Consider the following 23,206-nt stretch of genomic DNA (forward strand, 5'->3'; position numbering starts at 1 on the left):
ATCCCACAGAGTCTCAAAATCCACTTTTTTTTTTTTTCTTGGAACGCTACTTGCGGCCAGTTGCTTGAGAAACGCATCCAGCACACCTGATTTGAATACGCTTAAAAAACGATTTGCTTTTATGTTTTTATCTCCTTGTGTATAAATTCCCATTCTCTGACGTTTAGGTTGCTTTTATTTTTTTTACATTTTAAAAATTTTTTTAGTTTTTTTTTTTTTTTTTTTTTTTTTTTTAAGAATAGGTTACTTTTAGTAAAACCGCCAGGCTGGGGTCCTCTGCGGCAAGTCAAGGTACCGCATCTTGAAAAACAAACAAAAACAAAAAACTACAAAACTTCCGGCAAATGGGGAAGACTACGACTCCCAGAATGCAGCGCGCGCCCCGTCTGGCCCGGCGGCCCAATGACGAGCCTCCGCGAGTCTCCTCTCCGCCCCATTGGTCAGCTTTCCTGTTCGTGAGGGGGCAGAAACACAGGGCTCCGGAGGTCCTGTTTCCCGCCACCGCGAGGCCCGGCTCGGGAAACGCCGAAGAAGAGCAAGCTCTCGATTGGATGCTTGCTATTCTCGCGTAAGAGGAATCAGCCAATCAGAATGTGTATATTCTCCGTGAACCCCTCGCCCCTTCGCGACGTAGCCTCTGGTGGCGGGAAAAGTCCGCAAGTTTTCGCGCCGGGGCGGGGCCGTGTGGAGACCCTCCGCGCGGAGCTGGAGGAGGCGGCTCTGTGGCGGCGGGCATGGCGGGGACTGTGGTGCTGGACGACGTAGAGCTGCGAGAGGCGCAGAGAGATTACCTGGATTTCTTGGATGACGAGGTGAGGGAGGCGCGGGGGCGCGAGACCCTGGCGCTTGGAGCCCCTGGGGCCGCTCTGCTCCACGCCGAGCCGGGTCAGGCCCGTGAGCCCCCGGGAGGTCCGCCGGGGCCTCCGGGCTGTGGCGGCCGGCCGGCGCCTCAGGACTCTTCCGCCCGCGACCTCGCCACGTCTCGAGGTGGAGTCGGTCGGTGGTTGGTGTCCTGTGGGTGCAGCCTTGCGGGAGCCATCCTGTGTCGCTGCTGCGTGCAGGTGACCGCGGGGTCTCGCGAAGGGCGAAGGGTTTCTTTCAACTGCCAAGAAGGTGGCAGAGCTCCCTTTGACCTTTCCTAAATCCCTCCCCACTCTGGATTTGGAGGGAGCGTGGGGGAAAGAATGCTGAAGAGCGGTAGTGACCAGCCACCTTAAAGACCTGCAGGTTTTGGGGACGGACTTCCTTCCGGGCGGAAAAGACCTCCTCATTTGGCCATATCCCTTTTCAGTGCCCAAGAAGGTGCAGAGGAACAGTGTTTGCTAAGCTGGGAAGGGGGGGGGGGGGTTGTACGCCACCCAAGATTGGAGGCCGTAGAATATTAAAAAAAAAAAAATTTTTTTATTGGAGTTCAATTTGCCAACATGTAGCATAACACCCCGTGCTCATCCCGCTGAGCGCCCCCCTCAGTGCCCATCACCCAGTCACCCCATCCCCTGCTCACTTCCCCTTCCACTACCCCGTGTTCGTTTCCCAGAGTTAGGTGTCTCTCATGTTTTGTCACCCTCACTGATATTTTGACTCATTTTCTCTTCTTTGCCTTTACTCCCTTTCACTAATTTTTATATTCCCCAAATGAATGAGACCATATAATGTTTGTCCATTTCCAATTGACTTATTTCACTCAGCATAATACCCTCCAGTTCCATCCACGTCGAAGCAAATGGTGGGTATTTGTCGTTTCTAATGGCTGAGGAATATTCCATTGTATACACAGACCACATCTTCTTTTTTTTTTTTTTTTTTTTTGTAGGTTTATAGTAAGTCTTTATTTATTTATTTATTTTTTTATTGGTGTTCAATTTACTAACATACAGAATAACCCCCAGTGCCCGTCACCCATTCACTCCCACCCCCCGCCCTCCTCCCCTTCCAACACCCCTAGTTCGTTTCCCAGAGTTAGCAGTCTTCAGACCACATCTTCTTTATCCATTCATCTTTCGATGGACACCGAGGCTCCTTCCACAGTTTGGCTATTGTGGCCATTGCTGCTAGAAACATCGGGGTGCAGGTGTCCCGGCGTTTCATTGCATCTGTATCTTTGGGGTAAATCCCCAACAGTGCAATTGCTGGGTCGTAGGGTAGCTCTATTTTTAACTCTTTGAGGAACCTCCACACAGTTTTCCAGAGTGGCTGTATCAGTTCACATTCCCACCAACAGTGCAAGAGGGTTCCCCTTTCTCCACATCCTCTCCAACATTTGTTGTTTCCTGTCTTGTTAATTTTCCCCATTTTCACTGGTGTGAGGTGGTATCTCCTCGTGGTTTTGATTTGTATTTCCCTGATGGCAAGTGATGCGGAGCACTTCCTCATGTGCTTGTTGGAGGCTGTAGAATATTGGTGGGTAAAGCACCTTGCAGCGTTGTTAATGCTGTGTCTGTAGACAAATAGCAAGGCTCCCTATTCCTTTAAGTCTGGATGTGAGCGAACTCTTTCCTTACCACACAGCTGATGGGAAGAGAAAGTATTTTAGTTCCCTACATAATTCTTAAATGAAAAGGCGCCTTAATATGCAAGGTAAGGTTTTGACAAGATTTCTACTTGTCCCTTTAGATTTCTTGTGAGCTTGTTTTAATTCTCCACTAGAAGTGGAAAAATGACTGCATACAGGAAAGCTGCAGATGATAATAGAAAAATAATAGCATGGACATTGAGGAGATCATTATAACTCCTGCAGCTGCATTTGGAATCTCAGGCTAGTGAGTGAAAATGTGAAGAAATTGGAGGTCAGTTCTTCTGCAGAGATTGATTGATTGATTGATCTTGCTGTGGGAACCACCTCTGTTTAAATACTGTCGTTTTTTTTTTTTTTTTTTGGATTTGTGGCTGTGATACGTAGTGGTTATTTTGCAGGAAGACCAGGGAATTTATCAGAGCAAAGTTCGGGAACTGATCAGTGACAACCAATACCGGTTGATTGTCAACGTGAATGACCTGCGCAGGAAAAATGAGAAGAGGGCTAACCGGTAAGTGGCAGGGCTTTCCAAGAGGATACCCTGGCTCTGAGTGATAGTGGCTCCCTTTCTCTTCCCCGGATTGATTGGAACAGGCTTCCCAGGAGAGGACCTGGATGAAATGCTTTTGATCCTTGTTGCCTCACCAGCTTCTGTTTTTTTTTTTTTTTTTTTTCTTCTTCCCAAAGTAGGTGGTGGGTGTTTTCCTCTCAACAGCTCCGCCTTCCATGTTTAACTGAGTATCGTTTCTGCATCTTTGAGAAGTTGAATTAAAGTTAACTGTCAGTTCTGATGTATTTTCCCAAGTCTTCTAGAACGGCAGGAGAAACTAGGAACTAGATTTTCTTACCACTTTTGGTTTTGACGGTCAATTTTTTGAAATTTTCTCTCTGCCTAATTATTCTCTCTCTTGCCGATGTGCAGCCTCCTGAGCAATGCCTTTGAGGAGCTGGTTGCCTTCCAGCGGGCTTTAAAGGATTTTGTGGCCTCCATTGATGCTACCTATGCCAAGCAGTATGAGGAGTTCTACATAGGATTGGAGGGCAGCTTTGGCTCCAAGCATGTCTCTCCTCGGACTCTTACCTCCTGCTTCCTCAGCTGTGTAGTCTGTGTGGAGGGCATTGTCACTAAGTGTGAGTGGCTTCAAGTGGGGCCAAGGGAACGGAGGTGGGATAGACTTAGAGGGCTGGGAAAGCAGGAAGATAGAGCTACTGAGTAGAGCTAGGTAGTGTAGGGCCTTAAACTGACAGAGGGGAGCTGGAAGCAGCTGTGAGCATATACAGTGATGAGGGGGTCCAGAATGGTGAATTCTGCTGAGCGTAGGGGAGTTTCGGCCCTTGGCAATCTCCTCATTCTTAACTCTGAACTATTATTTCTTGGTCAGGATTGGTTGTACTTGAGGTTTTATATAGAAATGTTGATGTTCTAAATATAAAAATGAATAAAACAAATATTATGGAAGTAGCTTAAACTAGTCAGAAGAACACAGTATTTAGAATCAAGATAGACTTGCCTGGGTCAAGTTCCACCTCTGTTGCTGTCTAGTTGCATGACTTTATATGCATGTGTTCCTTTGCTAGGCTCTCTAGTTCGTCCCAAAGTCGTCCGCAGTGTCCACTACTGCCCCGCTACCAAGAAGACTATAGAGCGACGTTATTCTGATCTCACCACCCTGGTGGCTTTTCCTTCCAGCTCTGTCTATCCCACTAAGGTGAGGGGAATGAATTACTTGGGGTTCTTGGGAAGTTGGAATCAAAGATGTCTGTTTTAATGCAAATAATTGATATCTGAAGTCTTCTAGAAGTAAATCAGATGAAAAGTAAGGATTAATCTAAAGGAAAGATTGATTGCTAGCTAGAGTTTAATATGGAAAGTCTTCAATTCTTTTTTTTTTTTTTTAAAGAGAATAAAGATTCACTTTAGAAAACCTGGCAAATTATAGAAGGATTGAAAAAAGACACTAATCTACATTGATCTTTTAGCAGGGTTATATATAACTTTATCATCTACCTAAAGTAATATGGGAGAGTGTTTATGCTATAATGTTACCATGAAATCTTTGCAGATATTTTACTTTGGGTTTGGGAGAAGAATGGCATTGGGAATGGCTTTTTACTTAAGTGTTCAGATTGGCCTGAACTGAGAACAATGGGAGGCTTTCTTAATGAGACAAGATGATTAATGTTGGATACTTATCTGAATTCATTCTATCAAAGAATACCTGTCCCTGCCGTCAAATTTTAATTGAGAGCCACTGTATCCAAATAATTGTTAAGCACTGTGGAGGATACAAATACGAATGAGACCCAGTTCTTATTTTCAACTCAATTGGTGCAGGAATCTTAACATAAAACAAAAATGAGTATCTTAGAATTATAACTAAAGCATACTTTAGAATCATTGAGTCTATCTGCAGGTGAAACGCTGAAATTCAGAGAGGTTAAGTGACTTGCACATGGTTCCAGTTAGTGATGACCCTAAGGGCTAGGATTCATGTCCTTTTACTTTCAGGCCATTTGCCTTTTTTAAGTCATCCTCTTTTTCATTAAGATCCCTCCTTCTAGAGTGTCTTCATAAGTACTCAGAGAGTACTCTTCTGATGATTACAGGGGCCAGGCTTCTTTGCTCAATACTTGAAATACGTTGGACTCCTGGAGGTCGTCTAGTGTGGTACTGAAGAATATGGCTTTGGAGTTAGACTTGTCTCGAGTTCTGGTTCTGCAATTTCCTATGTGACTTGGGGAACTTACTTAAACCTTGCCAGCTTCAGTTTCCTTATTTGTTAATGTGAAAAATATCTGCTTTACTGAGTAGTTGGGATGATTACATGAGATCATCTCATAAATAACAGCACAATGCCATCTACATAGTAAGCACTCAATAAGTGACAGCTGTTTTGTTTTTAGAAAATTCAAATAGCAAGCAAGTCAAAGTTTAAAATGTTTTTACTAAAGTTTAATATACATACAGGAAAGTTTATATAAGTATACACTAAATATATACCTATAAAATCAGCATCCAAACCAGGAAACAGTACCTTCCTAGCACTCAGATATTTGAGGACCCACACTCCCAAATGTTAACCCTATTCTGATATCTAGCAACATGGAGTACTTTTGCCTGCTTTTATATTTTATCTAAATACTCATATATTGGGCTTCCTTTGTTCATCAGATGTTTTTGAGATTCATCCATGCTGTTATAGGTGTATTTTATATCTTTTCATCACTGTATAGTATTTTTTTTTTGGTGGATATACCACATTTATTTAACCATTCTGTTGATGGCATTTGGATATTTTCTAATTTTTGGCTATTGGGAATAATATTGCTATGAACATTGTAGTATGTGGCTTTGGATAGATGTTTCTGTTGGGTATTACCTAGGAGTGGGAAATACTGTGCCATAGTATAGGGGGAACAGGAATCTTAATTTAGGTGTTAATAGAGCCATGGTTCCTTTAGGATATAGTTGTCCCTTCCATTAGATGATTTGTTACTATAACAGATGGGAATGGAAAAAAACTGGAGAAGACATTTGGCTTTTTTTGTTCCTAGATACTAAAATCTCCGGAGGTCATTTCCAAATTATATTTGCTTCCTATAAAAAATGAGTACGGGGATGCCTGGGTGGCTCAGCAGTTGAGCGCCTGCCTTCGGCCCAGGGAGTGATCCTGGAGTCCCTGGACTGAGTCCCACATCGGGCTCCCTGCCTCTCCCAGGCAGAGAGCCTGCTTCTCTCTCTGCCTCTCTCTGTCTCTCTCTCTGTCTCTCTCTGTCTCTCATGAATTAAAAAAAAAAAAAAAATCTTTAAAAACAAAAAAGTGAGTATGGCATTTCTAAGACTGGGGTGAGATAATGATGCTTTTCTGTGTGTCTGTTTCAGGACGAGGAAAACAATCCCCTTGAGACCGAATATGGCCTTTCTGTCTACAAGGACCATCAGACCATCACCATCCAGGAGATGCCGGAGAAGGCCCCAGCAGGCCAACTTCCCCGCTCTGTGGATGTCATTCTGGATGATGACTTGGTAGATAAAGTGAAGCCTGGTGACCGAGTCCAGGTGGTGGGGACCTACCGTTGCCTTCCGGGAAAGAAGGGAGGCTACACCTCAGGGACCTTCAGGTAAAGGGGCAGTTGTGAGGTATTTGACATGCTGCTGGCAGCTTGCATTTCTGGTAGTATTCTTGCTCCAATTTTGCCATATTCTGGAGCATCACAACAGACAGGTGGAACAACCTTGCTGCATGGGAGATGGGATACCTCTTTTTCATCAGATAAAACTGGTAATAGTATCTTATGCTAAAAGTGGGAGTTACTGGTAACATGGTCATAGCCTCATGGCTTACCTGGGAGTTCACATATTCCCACCTCCGTCTCATCCACACTTCTGTCCGAAGATCTGTGTGGCAGCAGAGGATAAATTCCGAGGTGAAGAATTATCAGCATATTTGTGTCACAGACTAAGATTAGTCAGTTGCTGAATTCAGAACAATTTGTCTTTTTTCTTTATTGTTTTCCAAATTGCTATTGGCTCTGATGTTAGGATTTGAAAACTGCAGGCTTCCTCTTATTCCTATCTTTGTCCCAGGACTATCCTGATTGCCTGTAATGTGAAGCAAATGAGCAAGGACGTTCAGCCTTCATTCTCTGCTGAGGATATAGCCAAGATCAAGAAGTTCAGTAAAACTCGTTCCAAGGTCTGAGCATCTTTTAGGAATTTGAGGGTGGGATGGATTTGTTAGGGTTGTGTTTGGCGTAGGACACCTTTTATCTTTGCACTGGATCACGAGGAGGGTCAAGGTTTTTTCTCTGAAGCATGTGGTGTTAGCTTTTAGTTTGACCCAGTCAGTAAGCAAGAGGGTGTTTTTGCTGTTCAGTATTTCTTTTGTGTTACCTGCTGGGTTGCTAAGTGAACCTAAGACAAGTACTAGAATAAGAAAATATCAATGTACCAATAAGTCCATGCAGAAGACAGTAGTGACGCATTGTTACCGAAGTTTAAAATAGGTTATTTTTTTAATTCTCTAATTTGTTTTTCTTAAAGACAGAATGTCCACATTTAGAGTTGAAGAATATACAGTTGACCCTTGAATAAGAGTTGAACTGTGTGGGTTTGCTTACTTGCAGATTTTTTCTGATAAATACAGTGCTATAAATGTATTTCTCCTTCGTATGATTTTCTTAGTGACGTTTTCCTTTCTCTGACTTACTTATTATAAGAATACAGTATATAGTACATACCATACAAAATACATTAATTGACTGTTTTTATGTTATTGGTAAAGCTAGTCAACAGTAGGGTATTAGTAAAGGTTTTGAGGAATCAAAAGTTATTTCTTTTTTGTAGTCTGAATTTTTGATTACATGGGGGATTGACACCCCTAACTTCTGTATTGTTCAAGAATCATCTGTATATGCCTGTGTGATAAAGGTTACTGAAAAAACAAACCCAAACCAAACCAAAAGGTTATTGGAATCACAATGCACATTCTTATTAAACCGAAAATGTTTTGAACCCGGCAATACTCTTTTCCTTGAAGATTAAACCTCTAAGCAAGTTTTGGAATTCAGACTTTCTCTATATCTGTTCTGTTAACGGTCTGATCAATGTGATTTGTCATAAGAAAAGGTTTTACAATTAGAAACAATGTCTACATTTGTGGATTTCTTCAAGCATTTTTATAGACTGAAGTATGAAGCAGAGTTCAGCTTCATTGAATCTCACCAGGCTTTTGATGCCTCTGGTAATTCCTTCTTAGGATATCTTTGATCAGCTGGCCAGGTCATTGGCCCCTAGCATCCATGGGCATGACTATGTTAAGAAGGCGATTCTCTGCTTGCTCTTGGGAGGGGTGGAACGAGACCTTGAAAACGGCAGCCACATCCGTGGAGACATCAATATTCTCCTGATTGGTATGGCATTGGAGATTTACATCAGACTCTTGGTCTTCTCTTGTGGAGTGTGGTTGTGGGAATCTATAATCTGTAAGATTGTGTATTCTCTTCCTTTTTTTTTTTTTTTTTTTTTAAGATTTTATTTATTCACAAGAGACACACAGAGAGAGGCAGAGACAGAGGCAGAGGGAGAAACAGGCTCTATGCAGGAAACCTGACGTGGGACTCGATCCCGGGTCTCCAGGATTACGCCCTGGGCTGAAGGCGGCGCTAAACCGCTGAGCCACCTAGGCTGCCCATGTATTCTCTTCCTGGTGTATTTCAGTTCCATCAGAGGGCAAAAGGCTAAAATGAATCTTTTCTTATTATTATTCTCTATTTTTGGGTTTCTTTATTTATAATGTCTAGAATATATTCTTCCATGAATGTTAAAGCAAAAGTGAAAGGATACTATTTACAACCAGTTACTGTAAATTTCTATTATGGCAGGAGCTGTGCTAGAAAAGTAGAACTTGCTGAAGTAGGGGTGGGAGCGGGGCTGGGGGAGGGGTTTCCTAGCAAGTCACCTTGCCCCCACCCAATTACAGGGGATCCATCGGTTGCCAAGTCTCAGCTTCTACGATATGTGCTGTGCACTGCTCCCCGGGCTATCCCCACTACTGGCCGAGGCTCCTCTGGAGTGGGTCTGACAGCTGCTGTCACCACAGACCAGGAAACTGGTAAGAGTTTAAGGGTCTTTGGCAAAGGTCTCACAGTGAAACATGTATAGTTTCTTTGAGTTTGCTCTCAGTACTAGCTTGTACTGGGAAGATACACTAGTAAGGTTAGTTTGAGCCAGACTGTAGAGGATTGAGTATTCTCGGGCAATAGGGCACGAATGATTTAAGTCTTTGGGTGGCCCTCTATGGATAAGAATGTCTCCTAGAAGATACTTTTTGAAGGAGAAAGCTTTGCAAATTGGAAAGAAAAAAGAAGGTTGTGCTATTTTATAAATCAGAGGAAGGGATTGGAAGACTAGTGAAGAGAGAGCAGAGATCCAGCTAGAGAATCACTTGAGGATGAACATAAAAAAAAAATCTATGAAAGAAGTTTGTTGGAGGCTGACTGCTTGGGGATTATTCACGTTGGAGCTAAAACGGTTGACCCACTAGGGTATTTCTCTTAGTCTCTGGGAACTATTGCTCCTCACTATGTTCTCATGAGCTGCAGTGAGTGTTTAGGACGGAGATTGAAATCTCTCCCCTGGTCCTCTACAACCTGAATAGTAACACATATCTTTATTTCCTCATTTTTCTAGGGGAGCGCCGCCTGGAAGCAGGGGCCATGGTCCTTGCTGACCGAGGTGTGGTTTGCATCGATGAGTTTGACAAGATGTCTGACATGGACCGCACGGCCATCCACGAAGTGATGGAGCAGGGTCGAGTCACCATTGCCAAGGCTGGCATCCATGCTCGGCTGAATGCCCGTTGCAGTGTTTTGGCAGCTGCCAATCCTGTCTATGGCAGGGTAAGTGGAGTCAGGCACTTCACTGTTGTCCTCACTTTTGGTTTTGCTGATTAGGTGGGCCATGAAGTTGATTCTTGGTGCCTGGGAGGAATAATAAGCCAAGGACTAATAAGCTCATCCAACGTTTTGTTACTGTCCTTGATTTAGGGCAGTGGTTCCTTACCTTTTCATCCACATCGGAATCCCCTGGAAAGTATTTATTTAAAGTAATTTTAAAAATACAAAGAAGAAAATAAAAGCGACCTGCAGTCTCAACCTAGTAACCTGTATTGTCATTACAGCAAAAATACCACCTGCAGATGTTAGGATGTATAAAGAGAATATAGAGTGCAGTATAGACATTAAAAGCCTTCCTTTTCTCTCCTATATCTTCCCTAAGAGATAACTGCTAACAACTCTTGACGTGTTTGGAAACAAAAACTTAAGTGGGTACCAACAACTACACTGGCTCCTTGTTAACAAATTAGTTTGTTTATCTTTGTTTTTTTTACTATGATGATGATTTGCTAAGGTGTATCTTTTATCTAGCTTTGGGGTTGCTGAATTTTGACTTTATTTTTTCTTTTGGGGGGGGAACTGTCTTATATTCCATTGTATGGATTTATAGTAATTTGTTTAACTTGTTTCCATTTGATGGGCATTTGGGATTTTCCTTTTTCCCTCTTGCTAATTATGAAATGGAGTTGCAGTGAGTATTCCTTTATGTGCATTTTGTTATACATTTAGGAATATATCTGTATGATATATACCTAGTAACAGAATCACTAGATTAAAGAGTTACATGGATTTTCATTTTGGTAGAGATTGCGAAATTGCCTTTTAAGATTGTACCATAATAATACTTTTAAGTAAGACTTACAAATACTTTATATTTATCAACTTCTTTTATCTTCACAGTAACATTGTAGGTGGTAGTTATTATCCTCATCTTACAGCTGAGAAAATGGAGGCATAAAAGGTTAAGTAACTTACTCAAGAGTCACAAGCTAGAAAACAGCTGAGACAGAATTTGAACCCAGAACCTAACTGTGCTCTGGCAATTTATGATTGAACAGTGTATGAGGATACCGGTTTTGGTGGAGTTATTTATTTATTTATTTATTTGTTTGTTTGTTTATTTATTTTTTAAATTTAGCTTTTTTTTTTAAAATTTTTTATTGGAGTTCAATTTGCCAACATTTAGCATAACAGCCAGTGCTCATCCTGCCAAGTGCCTCCCTCAGTGCCCATCACCCAGTCACCCCAACCCCCTGCCCACCTCCCTTTCCACTACCCCTTGTTCATTTTCCAGAGTTAGGTGTCTCTCATGTTTTGTCACTCTCACTGATATTTTCACTCCTTTCCCTTTATTCCCTTTCACTAATTTTTATATTCCCCAAATGAATGAGACCATATAATGTTTGTCCTTCTCTGATTGACTTATTACACTCAGTATAATACCCTCCAGTTCAATCATGTCAAAGCAAATGGTGGGTATTTGTCGTTCCTAATGGCTGAGTAATACTCCATTGTATACATAGACCACATCTTCTTTATCCATTCATCTTTGATGGACACCGAGACTTCTTCCACAGTTTGGCTATTGTGGACATTGCTGCTACAAACATCGGGGTGCAGGTGTTCTGGCGTGTCACTGCATCTGTATATTTGGGGTAAATCCCCAGCAGTGCAATTGCTGGGTCGAAGGGCAGTTCTATTTTTAACTCTTTGAGGAACCTCCACACAGTTTTCCAGAGTGGCTGTACCAGTTCACATTCCCACCAACAGTGCAAGAGGGCTCCCCTTTCTCCACATCCTCTCCAACATTTGTTGTTTCCTGTCTTGTTAATTTTCTCCATTTTCACTGGTGTGAGGTGGTATCTCATTGTGGTTTTGATTTGTATTTCCCTGATGGCAAGTGATGCAGAGCATTTTCTCCTGTGCTTGTTGGCCATGTCTGTGTCTTCCTCTGTGAAATGTCTGTTCATGTCTTTTGCCCATTTCATGATTGGATTGTTTCTTTGCTGTTGAGTTTAATAAGTTCTTTATAGATCTTGGATACTAGCCCTTTATCTGATATGTATCTGATATGTATCAGATTTGCAAATATCTTCTCCCATTCTGTAGGTTGTCTTGTAGTTTTGTTGACTGTTTCTTTTGCTGTGCAGAAGCGTTTTATCTGAAGTCCCAATAATTCATTTTTGCTTTTGTTTCCCTTGCCTTTATGGATATATCTTATAAGAAACTGCTTTGGTCAAGTTCAAAAAGGGTGTTGCCTGTGTTCTCCTTTAGGATTCTGATGGATTCTTATCTCACATTTAGATCTTTCATCCATTCTGAGTTTATCTTTGTGTATGGTATAAGAGAATGGTCTAGTTTCATTCTTCTGCATGTGGCTGTCCACTTTTCCCAGCACCATTTATTGAAGAGACTGTCCTTTTTCCAGTGGATAGTTTTTCCTGCTTTGTCGAATATTAGTTGACCATAGAGTTTGAGGGTCCACTTCTGGATTCTCTATCCTGTTCCATTGATCTATGTGTCTGTTTTTGTGCCAGTACCACACTGTCTTGATGACCACAGCTTTGTAGTACAACCTGAAATCTGACATTGTGATGTCCCCAGCTATGGTTTTCTTTTTTAATATTCCCCTGGCTATTTGGGGTCTTTTCAGATTCCACGCAAATCTTAAAATGATTTGTTCCAACTCTCTGAAGAAAGTCCATGGTATTTTGATAGGGATTGCATTAAATGTGTAAATTGCCCTGGGTAGCGTTGACATTTTCACATTCCACGGCATATGGGGATACCTGTTTTGGTGGAGTTTTTAAAAATGCAGGTGTCTAACTCCAGTCCATGGTTTCTGAATTCACTTTGGGTTGGGGCTATTGGTCGCTATGGTTTAGAAAGGCTCCATAAGATTGGTAATAATGCATAGCTTGGTTTGAGAACCTTGGTTTTTAGATTAATGGTAACATATTTATGTCATTCTGAAGAATTATATTGGGAAATTTGGGGAAAAAATTGCAGGTCCTGAAATGGGAGTGTGGTCAGAATCATTATTAATGTTACCCACATGGTTGTTAGGCCCTCTGACTGTGAAGTTTCTGCAGGTGGGTAGCCTCATAGGCCCAGAATTGAAAGATGAAGAGGTATACAGGTTCTTGAAGACATGATTTATAGATTATTGTCCATTTTTGTTGTGATTTTACTCATTCCTTTCTGAGTAAGGGACTCTAAAGTTTCCAAATGTTTTTGGCTGAGCCAGCTTGTCAGCTTTATAACAGAGGAGAAGGAATCATCTTTCAGGGGTAGTCCTATCCTGGGAATGACAGGAGCAGAATAAAGCTTGGGAAGGAGGAGGCTGGTTTTGAGATCTATGATTCGCCTGTTAGAGGCACTTCAGCTAGAAGGTGGGGCTCTTGAGTTCTCACAGGTCTCCCAAACTTCCTTGAGAGAAGGGTTGGTTGCAGGGAGGCTAACTGAATTAAGTATTTTAATAGCTTTAAATAGCCTCCTTGTCCTCTCCCAATTTGATTTTGCCTCCACTGTCCTTTTTCCTTCCATTTCACAGTATGATCAGTATAAGACACCTATGGAGAACATTGGGCTGCAGGACTCACTGCTATCCCGATTTGACTTACTCTTCATCATGCTGGATCAGATGGACCCAGAGCAGGATCGAGAGATCTCAGACCATGTCCTTAGGATGCACCGTTACAGGGCCCCCGGGGAACAGGATGGCGATGGTGAGTGAGGCCATGGGAAAAGTCAGGCTGATTAATGGAGGGGGACGTAAACAGTTGCGGTTATCTTAGACTTGGCCCAGGTCGTGGTGGGTGTTGCCCTTTCTGGGTTGGTGTTGAAGGTGTCCTTGCCTGCATGGCCACTCTTCCTACTCCCTGGAAGTTATCCTGAGGTGTATCTTTTGTCCATTTCTGGGTCTAGGAACAACTCTGAGCATCTTATGTGTGCCAGGTGGTTCCACTTTTCTTATTTGTGGGTTCCACATATCTGTGTGACTTTGCTTTGTTAGAAGCAAATTCTTACTGTCCTTTCTCCCAACTTGGGTTTTCCAGCCATGCCTTTGGGTAGTGCCGTGGATATCCTGGCCACAGACGATCCTGATTTTAACCAGGAAGACCAACAGGACACCCAGATTTATGAGAAGCATGACAACCTTCTGCATGGAACCAAGAAGAAAAAGTGAGCGTTCTTCACACTTTCTCCCTTGAGGGAACCTGAGATTTGTGTCATATTTGCATGTTTTTATGTGCTGCCCAGGCGAGGTCATGCTTAGATTCATAGCCATGTGAGCTTGTTTTCTTTGCTGGATCCCACACTTAATATACCCCTTTCCCTGGCCAGTTACTTGTGTTTGTGGTAATTAGGCTTAGGTTCTAATCTTTTCCTAAAATGAGAAGTTTTGATAACATGTGCTCAACTGATGGTGGGTATTTATGTTGTCCTCATATGTGAAGTACTGCACAAGTCTTGTAGCTGTTTGTGACAAGCTTATGTTGAAGGGACAGCAGATGACAAGCCCTGGGTGCTGTGTAAGTGGATTTGGATAAAGGAGATAAGGGATCAAGTGTTTAAAGCATGAAATGTGAGATCTTATACCTCTGTTTAGGGTTATAGTATGGTAGAAAGCATATAGTTTCAAACCTATCATTTAAGAAAATAGAATTTAAAGTCAGCAAACTGAATTTGAGTCTTTTCTGAGCCATTGTTTTTACCGATTAAATAAGGTAATACCTAAACTCCTACCTGTACTGTTTATCTCACAAATAATATCTAAGTAATAGCCACAGAATTCAATAAATATATGTGAAAAGGTCTTATACACGTTCTGTATGAGTGGGATTTATGATAATGGATTTTAGATTGTATCTCTACCACTTGACCTTGACTTCTGAGGAGAGGCCAAGCCCCCAACCCCCAGTCAGGTGCCAAGGTATGGCAGAGAAGAAGAATTCACTGTGTGTGCATCCAGGGAGAAGATGGTGAGTGCAGCATTCATGAGGAAGTACATCCACGTGGCCAAAATCATTAAGCCCATCCTAACTCAGGAGTCAGCCGCCTACATTGCAGAAGAGTATTCACGCCTGCGCAGCCAAGACAGCATGAGCTCGGACACTGCCAGGGTGAGTCCCCACAGGGAAGATGGGCCTAGGAATTCCTGAAGTAGAAGGCTGGGGAGTCCCTCTTATCTGGGAGCTCTAAAAGCATTTTAACTTAGTGGTTCCTTACCTTTTTCTTTCTGGTCTGAAGGACTTCCTGTATTATAGTTCTAATTTTAAAAAGGAGAATGACGTGAGAATACCAGAGTTACCTATAACTCATTAATTCAGATGACATTGGCCTCCAGAAGCTATGATTCATTCAGTAAACATAAGGAGCAACTTTTGGGAACTGAACTGGTGTGTGTTCTTAACATGCAGGGTTAAAATAGAAAGAACTATCCTCAGATACCCAGAGAGCTCAGATCTGGGACTAGCAGGCAGGAAGGTAGATGGAAAGATCTTATATGCATATTTATATATATCTACCACAGGGTGGTACCTAAAAGAGAACTAATGTGAAAGATGATTGGAGTATAGATGAAGAAACTATTAGTTTTTCCTTTAGATTATAGAAGGGGTATGAATTTGAGGGAAGAAAGGGTGATATTTGAGCTAGACTTTGACAAGTGATTAGTTTGGTAACCATAGTAGTTATCCAAAGTCATTTCTAGAAATCTGCCTGTGAATTTATCTAAACTTTTTGGGGCAGTATAGTTCACACTGGATTTCATGGCAGCAAGACCCAAGTCTAAGACCATTATTAGGTGCTATAGACATAGACCCTTGGATTTAGACATGATCCTAGGTCACCTATTCCACCTTCACACCCAGACAGGACTTCTACCTTCTGGAATTTCTGCTAAGACTTCTTGACATCTCTAGTGGCAACATGCCTGGTACATCACTGCATTGAAATGTTAGAACATTCTATTTATTAGGCTTAAACTTACTTCCACATGACTTAGACCCATGGGTCTTAATTTTGTTTTCTGGGGATTGTGTATGACCTGTCTTCTTCAGATTAAGCATCCCCTTTCTTTTTAATTGTTTCTCTTGCCACGTGAACACATTCCAGTGTGTCAAAAAGCCTTCTATTGAACGTAAAACACTTGAAAGGAGAAGTGACTAGATCAAGGATCATACAATGCGAGATGTGGGTGTGACAGAAAGAAGTAGCCCTCTGTACTGGTCCCAGGTCTTTTCAGCTAATATTTGGGCCTTACACAAGTCTCTTCACATCTCACAGGTCATAGTTTTTTTATCCATAAAGTGAGAATGTTGGATAATGTTAGGGATGTTTAACTAGGTGAGCACATCACAATCACCTGAAACTTAAAAAGAATACATGTACAGTCCTAAACACATACATTCTGACTCATTAGACCAGAGATGCCATTCAGCCAATAACATGTAAAAATGAAAGAAGCACACCAGTTGGTATGCATCCACCCCCATGAGAACTGCTTGATGAGAACATGCTAGATTTCTGCTCCTCCTCTGGACTTGAATTTATCCAACTTCAGATGACCTCTTCCACACTCCTCCCCTAGTGTGACCTTGCACAAATTACTTGAAGCCCTGAGTCCCATTTCCATCCCATTTTCATCCATAAAACTTGGAGAAGTTAAATGGCACAGTTGATATAAAAGCAAAGTTCCTGGAGCGCTGCAGGCAGACAGTAAAGGATTATTTTTCTTCCTTATTGTAGTCTTTCTAGCCTTTTCTCTTTCCAGCTATAAGATGCCTCATTTTCTTCCCTGTTCTACTATCCCTTTGTCCCTTAACACTCATGTTTCCTTGGTTATTTTTATCTTTGTGAATTTTATGTGGTGTTTATACAGAATACAGAGGTCTGAATCCTTTGCTTTACTTCCTAGAATCATTCTGGTACTATCTTGACATTTTCTGTACAGTGGGAATGATGGGCATGCTTAAGGAATTCTGGACAAATAATCGTCCCTTGTTTTCTTCCCTAGACATCACCAGTTACAGCCCGGACGCTGGAAACTTTGATTCGATTGGCCACAGCCCATGCCAAGGCTCGCATGAGCAAGACCGTGGACCTGCAGGATGCAGAGGAAGCTGTGGAGTTAGTCCAGTATGCTTACTTCAAGAAGGTGAGGGTTCCGATGCTTGTGCGTGAGAGATTTTTCTGAGTAAATGTTGGTGCTTGGGCTGCCCAGCCCTCCCTGGTAACACTTGCATTTAGGTCATCAATGGAAAGCAGCATCTAGATGCATGCCAGGACCAGCTGGAAAGCTTTAAAATACTGATGCCAGATCCCCTAATGACCCCAGAGATTCTGATTTAATTGATGTGTTACATAGTCAATTGACTGCTTCTCTGTCTACTCATACTTCCTTTGTCTCTTAAAAAAGTAGATATTTCCAGAGGATTGATGTTGGTGATCTTCCTCTTCCCTCTATACCTTTTGCATTGCCAGTCTCTTCAAGTATCCCACTGGCATCTCAACAACTCGCATCAAAACTCTCAATTCTCAAACATGGCCTGTCATTCTGTTTCTGCTTATGACATTGTGTTTCTGTCATTTTAGACACCAAGCTTTGGGGCCTTCGTTATCTTTTCATTGTTGCCCATCCCCTCCCCATTTTAGTGAATTGTAGCCCTTGAGGTTTAGTTATTGGTCTGATTGGCTTTTCCTGCTTACTCTTTTTTTCTAGGGTGGGAGTTGTCTTAAATTTAAATTAACTACCTGATCTATAAAGAAATGAATTATTTTCCACTTAACCATTATGGGCTGAACTTTCTTTTCATTCATTTCTTTGTTCCTTAAACCATTGAATACCTACTATGTGAAAGGAATTGAACATTCCTCTCAACATTTTTTTTAAAAGATTTATTTATTTTAGAGAGAGCACAAGAGCAGGGGCAGAGGGAAAGGGAGAGAGAATCTCAAGCAGACTCCCCACTGAGTGGGGAGCCCCAAATGGGGCTCCATCCCACAACCCTGAGATCATGACCTGAGCCGACAATAAGAGTTGGATGTTTAACTGAGCCATCCAGGCACCCCACCTGTCAGCATTTTTAAAGATAGGTAGCAGCCTGTTCCTCTGTCCCTGGTTCTGGGATTCAGGGACAAAAGAGGCTCAGTCATTAGACCCATGGAAGTTATTTCTGCTGATGGTGTAGAAGGGACTCTTACTCAGAGTTCTTCATTTAGTTTCTTGGCATGATTGACCCTTTCCGCCCACTCATACTTGGTCTTAGGTTCTAGAGAAGGAGAAGAAACGAAAGAAGCGAAATGAGGATGAATCAGAGACAGATGATGAAGAGGAGAAAAGCCAGGAGGACCAGGAGCAGAAGAGCAAGAGGTAAGACAGAGCAAAGAGAAAAGAGGTAGACTTCAGTTGGCGTTGAGGACAAGGGAGAGGGGTGGATCTGTACTGCTGGTTGACATCAAGTTTGTTTTGGGAAATTCGGGTGCCAAAGACAACCTAGGCAAAGTAGAGAGCTTAGCTAGCTCCTCTATTCTCTGGTATGATGCTTTTTTTTTTTTTTTTTTTAAGATTTATTTATTTATTCAAGATAGAGCATGTGCATGTGTATTGGCGGTTGGGGGCAGAGAAGGAGGGAGAAACTTTAATAGACTTGTGCACTGAGCATGGAGCCTAATACAGGGCTCGATCCCACAACCCTGAAATCAGGGCCCTGAGATCACGACCTGAGCAGAAACTAAGACTAGGATGCCTACCTGACTGTGCCATACAGATGCCCCTGGTATGATGCTTTTGACCTCTTTCTGCTAAGGCAATGTTAAGTGGCAGGAGCACTAACTCCCACAGGTTTTTGAGTGTATCTTTCAAAGCCCTTTCCTCATGGTAACCCTTTCATGCCTGTGGTTGAATTTCTAAGTGGATGATAGAGAAAAAGAGCACTGGGAAGTGGGGCCTGTTTGTGTTCTGGTCCAGAGACCTTTGGTCTCTTTTAAGAAAAAAATTTTTTGGCCTAGCATTTCACTTTGATTGTAGATCTAGTTCTTTTTCTCTAGTCAGAGGTACAGGATGGGTTTCCCAAAGCCTTTCTCTTAACTGCTGTGGGTATTCTAGGAGAAAAACTCGTCACCCTGATGCTAAGGATGGGGGCTCCTATGACCCCTATGACTTCAGTGACACTGAAGAAGAAATGCCTCAAGGTGAGTGAATGTCTCCTATTGATAGAGTTGGTTCCTTTGACTGCTGACCTTAGTTGCTCTGTGTACTGCATTTTCTGGTGGGTGCCCATTTCGTTCCCTGCTCAGGGCCCTGTGTCCAAGAGGTTTGTCCCAAGAGAACCTCAGGAAACCCAATCAGAACTTTGGAAACTGGGCTTTGCTCAGTTGTTTGCTTCCTTCTTGATGAACTGTGCTCTTTGCCAAGCCTGGCATAAGCATCCCAGATAACATGTTGAGGATCTTTTGCGTGACTCAATTTCTTTACCCTGGCTGGCTCCAGAAGAACCCTAGGAAGTGAGGCTGGTCAGACTCAGTGAGGTATGGGCAATGGAGATTACTTGTCTGGTGTTTGTGGAAATGGCCTCACCATATTGTCTTCCCATTATCTGCAATCATTTATCATCTAAAGTGCACACTCCAAAGACAGCAGACTCACAGGAGACCAAGGAGTCCCAGAAGGTGGAATTGAGTGAATCCAGGTGAGTAGGAAATGAATGCCACATGCTGCTGAAGCAAGGACTTATTTCTGGGGAGAGGGTATGAAACAAGCTGGCTATCAGCAGAGCTCAAAATAGTAGGCCCAATGATTTTTAGGACAGTTTATATTCTGATTATAATTTTGAACTTAAGAAAAATTACCAAAAAAGTAGCAAAAATAGTATCAAGAACTCTTTTATACTCTTTACACAGAATCTCCAGTTGTTTACATTTTACCATTTGCTTTATAAACAGTTCTCTGTGGGAATTTTAAATATAATGTCCTTGGGAGTTCAGGTAGGAGGAGAGTAGAGTCTTGAAGCAAGGACAAATTTTTTGTCTTACTGTAACCTTGGGTTCTTTCAGTAGGGTATACACACACATACACACACAAATTTTCTTCATTGAATTGTTGTCCTTTGTTCTGGGGTGAAAAATTGTTACCACTAGAGGTTCAGAAACTGTTTTATATAAACATTTTTTTAGAGCTTTTTTTGTTTATTTTAGAAAGTGTACATGGGTCAGGGGAGGGGGAGAGGGAGAGAATCTCAGGCAGGCTCCTCACTGAGCACAGTGCTGGATGTGGTCCTGAGATCATGACCTGAGCTGAAAGCAAGAGTTGGTCACTTAACCGACTGAGCCACCCCTTATATATAAATTTTTGTGTTTACTGAATACCAAACAAAATCTATGCTTAAGGTTCACTTTTTTTTTTATTATTTTGAACTATATTTTAAAGCGCTTTCTGAGTCAGCTTATGTAGATTTTTTTTAATGACTGCGGTTTTTTCCATAGTATAAATATATAAAATTTTATTTGAATTTTCTAATGATGGGCTCTTAGGTTCTATAAAGCTGGTATTGACAGTAAAACATACTTATTACTGTATTCATGCAAATGTGTAGCTATAAAGTTATTTTTAGAAATGGACTTCCTGGGACAAAGGATATGTACTTAAAATTTTTAGTGTGTGCTGAATTGCCTTTCAAAGGTGCTGTTCCAGTTTATGCCCCCCCCCCTTTTTTTTAAAGATTTTATTTATTTATTTATTTATTTATTTATTTATTTATTTATTTATTTGAGAGAGAGAAAAAGAGGGCATGCGCTGGGGGAGAGAGGATCAGAGGGAGGGGGTAAGAATCTCAAACAGACTGAGTGGAGTGCAACTCGGGGCTTCTCACAACCCTGAGATCACGACCTGAGCCCAAGAGTTGGATGCTTAACTGAGACACCCAGGTGCCCCCCAATATACATTTCTATGGAAACACCAATTTCCCACATCTTCATAGGCCTCTGGTTTTTAAAATGGTATTATTTCTTAGTATGCAGGAAGCTCTTTAATAGAATGTTGAGGGGATGCCTGTACTATATTAATACTTACATAGATCTTGCCTGAGAGCATTTGGGTTTGTTGACTTTTCACCCTCACCCATCTTTTCCTGACTGGGTAGGTTGAAGGAGTTCAAGGTGGCGCTCTTGGATGTGTTCCGGGAAGCTCATGCACAGTCGGTGGGCATGAATCGCCTCACAGAATCCATCAACCGGGACAAAGAAGAGCCCTTCTCTTCAGCAGAGATTCAGGCTGCCCTGAGCAAGATGCAAGATGACAACCAGGTCATGGTCTCTGAAGGCATCATCTTCCTCATCTGAGAACTTTGGGGCCCTGCCAAGAATGTTTTTTCCATATTCCTCTCCCTGTTCCCGCCAGTCTTTGCCTTCATTCCCTGGATGACAGTGTTAATTGAATGGAAATTGAGGGACATGTGACAAAGCTGAGCTTTGGGAATGGGTAATGAAAGCTGCTGTAGGATAAAAAGAAGAAAGTGGGAAAGGACTATGACTATTTTATCTTCATTCATTCATTCTCCCTATCTCCCACCCAGAATAAATCAAACTATTGTTTGCAGTAAATAACATCTAACTTCTGAGAATATGGGGGGAGCACAGCTGGTTTCTGCTCATCCTTGTTTGTTGGTTGTTTTCACTTTCCTGGGCATGTCTGTCTAGAACAGGTTTGGGGGGCAGCCCTCGTGGCTCAGCGGTTTTAGCGCCTGCTTTAGGCCCAGGCTGTGATCCTGGAGACCCAGGATCGAGTCCCACGTTGGGCTTCCTGTGTGGAGCCTGCTTCTTCCTCTGCCTGTGTCTCTGCCCTCTCTCTCTCTCTGTTTCTCATGAGTAAATAAATAGATAATTAAAAAATAAAAATCATTTAGAACAGGTTTGGGCTGTTTTATGCTGGTAAAGTTCTGAGGCAAGTCACAAAGGCCAAGAAGGCTCGCTTTTTTGTAGCACCAGTGAAAACTAATACATACTTCTGACCTAAATATCTGATACACTGAATAAACTTACCTATTTTTAAATTATACACATGGTCTTAATACTTTGTGCTTTTGTGGTCAGGTTTAATTTTGTTATCCTTGAAAGCTCTGCCCTGCAGGATTTGCTGCTTCCACATTTGCACCAAGTCACCACATGGTGGCAGCAGGCTGCTGTGCTGTCCTTGGGGGTTAGGTCTTTAGGCAATTTTCTTCCTCAGGGACACCAGCATTTATCAGTTAAACTTGTGCAAGCCAAACTTTGCCAATTCGGAATACCTAAATGGCTACAGGAGGCCAGTGAGTGAGAGTCCAGGAGAATTGACCCTTTGCCTGCCTTTTTTGAGCATAGATCAAAACTCATATTCATTACTTCACAGAGAAGTAATACCTGGTATATCAGACATCTCAGTATTGTGAGTTCTTACTCATAAAAAGATCCCCCTATGGGGTCTTTTTGAAACCACTTGCGCCTGGATGTTCAGTTCTTAGTCTTTTTGCACAGAAGTTTATGGAGAGGTCAGGATGGGTTCTTCCTGCTGTAATCCTTTGAGTAGCTTCCAAGGAACTTTTTAAGATTACTTAAATTAAAAAAAAGAAATGTGACTTTATTGGGGCCTATGTCGCATGAACTGGAGGATGCTCTGAAAAGGAGGTTGTGTTGCTTCTCCACTCCAAGATTGGTGTACTTCCTCCTCCCTTTTTTGATGAGGGGAACATCTTACCCTGAAACCATGGGGCAGAAAATGGAGAGTTCTAGTTTCATCTTTGATTTTTTTTATTTTTTTTTTTGCTGATGTGAAAATCCAAGTCCTATCAGAAGTAATCTAGAGAGTCAGGAGAGGGCATTTGTATCAGGGTGAGGAATCTGAAATTAATTGAGCACTGGCAATGAGTCCTATGTTGTGCTGTACTCAGCAGTGGGTGCAGGTATGGGACTATTTGCTCTTGAGGCCTACCAGTTGGGGATTCATATCTAATGTGACCACAAGAAATTTTAAAATATAATGAGGGATCCCTGGGTGGCACAGCGGTTTAGCGCCTGCCTTTGGCCCAGGGTGCGATCCTGGAGACCCGGGATCGAATCCCACGTTGGGCTCCCAGTGCGTGGAGCCTGCTTCTCCCTCTGCCTGTGTCTCTGCCTCTCTCTCTCTCTCTCTGTGTGACTATCAAAAATAAAAAAAAATAAAAATAAAAAAAATATAATGAGAGCATATAAAATAACTACAGGAATTGAGGGGGCTATGAGAGTATCAGGAAGGGGTGCAGACTACCATGGGGTACT

General features: G+C 42.1%; 1 protein-coding gene across 1 annotated transcript; it reads left to right on the forward strand.

Annotated features, from left to right (window-relative positions):
- The first annotated feature begins 605 nt into the window (after nucleotides 1–605).
- Nucleotides 606–21,971, forward strand: MCM3 (minichromosome maintenance complex component 3). Its single transcript, XM_077903685.1, has 17 exons — nucleotides 606–812; nucleotides 2,914–3,026; nucleotides 3,438–3,646; nucleotides 4,094–4,224; nucleotides 6,399–6,637; nucleotides 7,104–7,212; nucleotides 8,275–8,428; nucleotides 8,998–9,129; nucleotides 9,708–9,916; nucleotides 13,467–13,641; nucleotides 13,972–14,098; nucleotides 14,889–15,039; nucleotides 16,935–17,075; nucleotides 18,187–18,290; nucleotides 19,026–19,111; nucleotides 19,539–19,608; nucleotides 21,058–21,971. Exons 1-17 carry the CDS (start codon nucleotides 735–737, stop codon nucleotides 21,254–21,256), a joined length of 2,427 nt encoding a protein of 808 aa, XP_077759811.1. The 5' UTR covers nucleotides 606–734; the 3' UTR covers nucleotides 21,257–21,971.
- The last annotated feature ends 1,235 nt before the right edge of the window (nucleotides 21,972–23,206 follow it).

The sequence above is a fragment of the Canis aureus genome, chromosome 7 (assembly GCF_053574225.1).
Source record: "Canis aureus isolate CA01 chromosome 7, VMU_Caureus_v.1.0, whole genome shotgun sequence".
Classification (NCBI taxonomy): domain Eukaryota; kingdom Metazoa; phylum Chordata; class Mammalia; order Carnivora; family Canidae; genus Canis; species Canis aureus.

Bases quoted from the DNA above. Each gene is read 5' to 3' on its own strand.
- MCM3 (XM_077903685.1), top strand. From the start codon at position 735: ATGGCGGGGACTGTGGTGCTGGACGACGTAGAGCTGCGAGAGGCGCAG. The intron at 7,213-8,274 runs GTCTGAGCATCT...ATTCCTTCTTAG, and splicing joins TCAGTAAAACTCGTTCCAAG to GATATCTTTGATCAGCTGGC. The intron at 19,609-21,057 runs GTGAGTAGGAAA...CTGACTGGGTAG, and splicing joins GTGGAATTGAGTGAATCCAG to GTTGAAGGAGTTCAAGGTGG.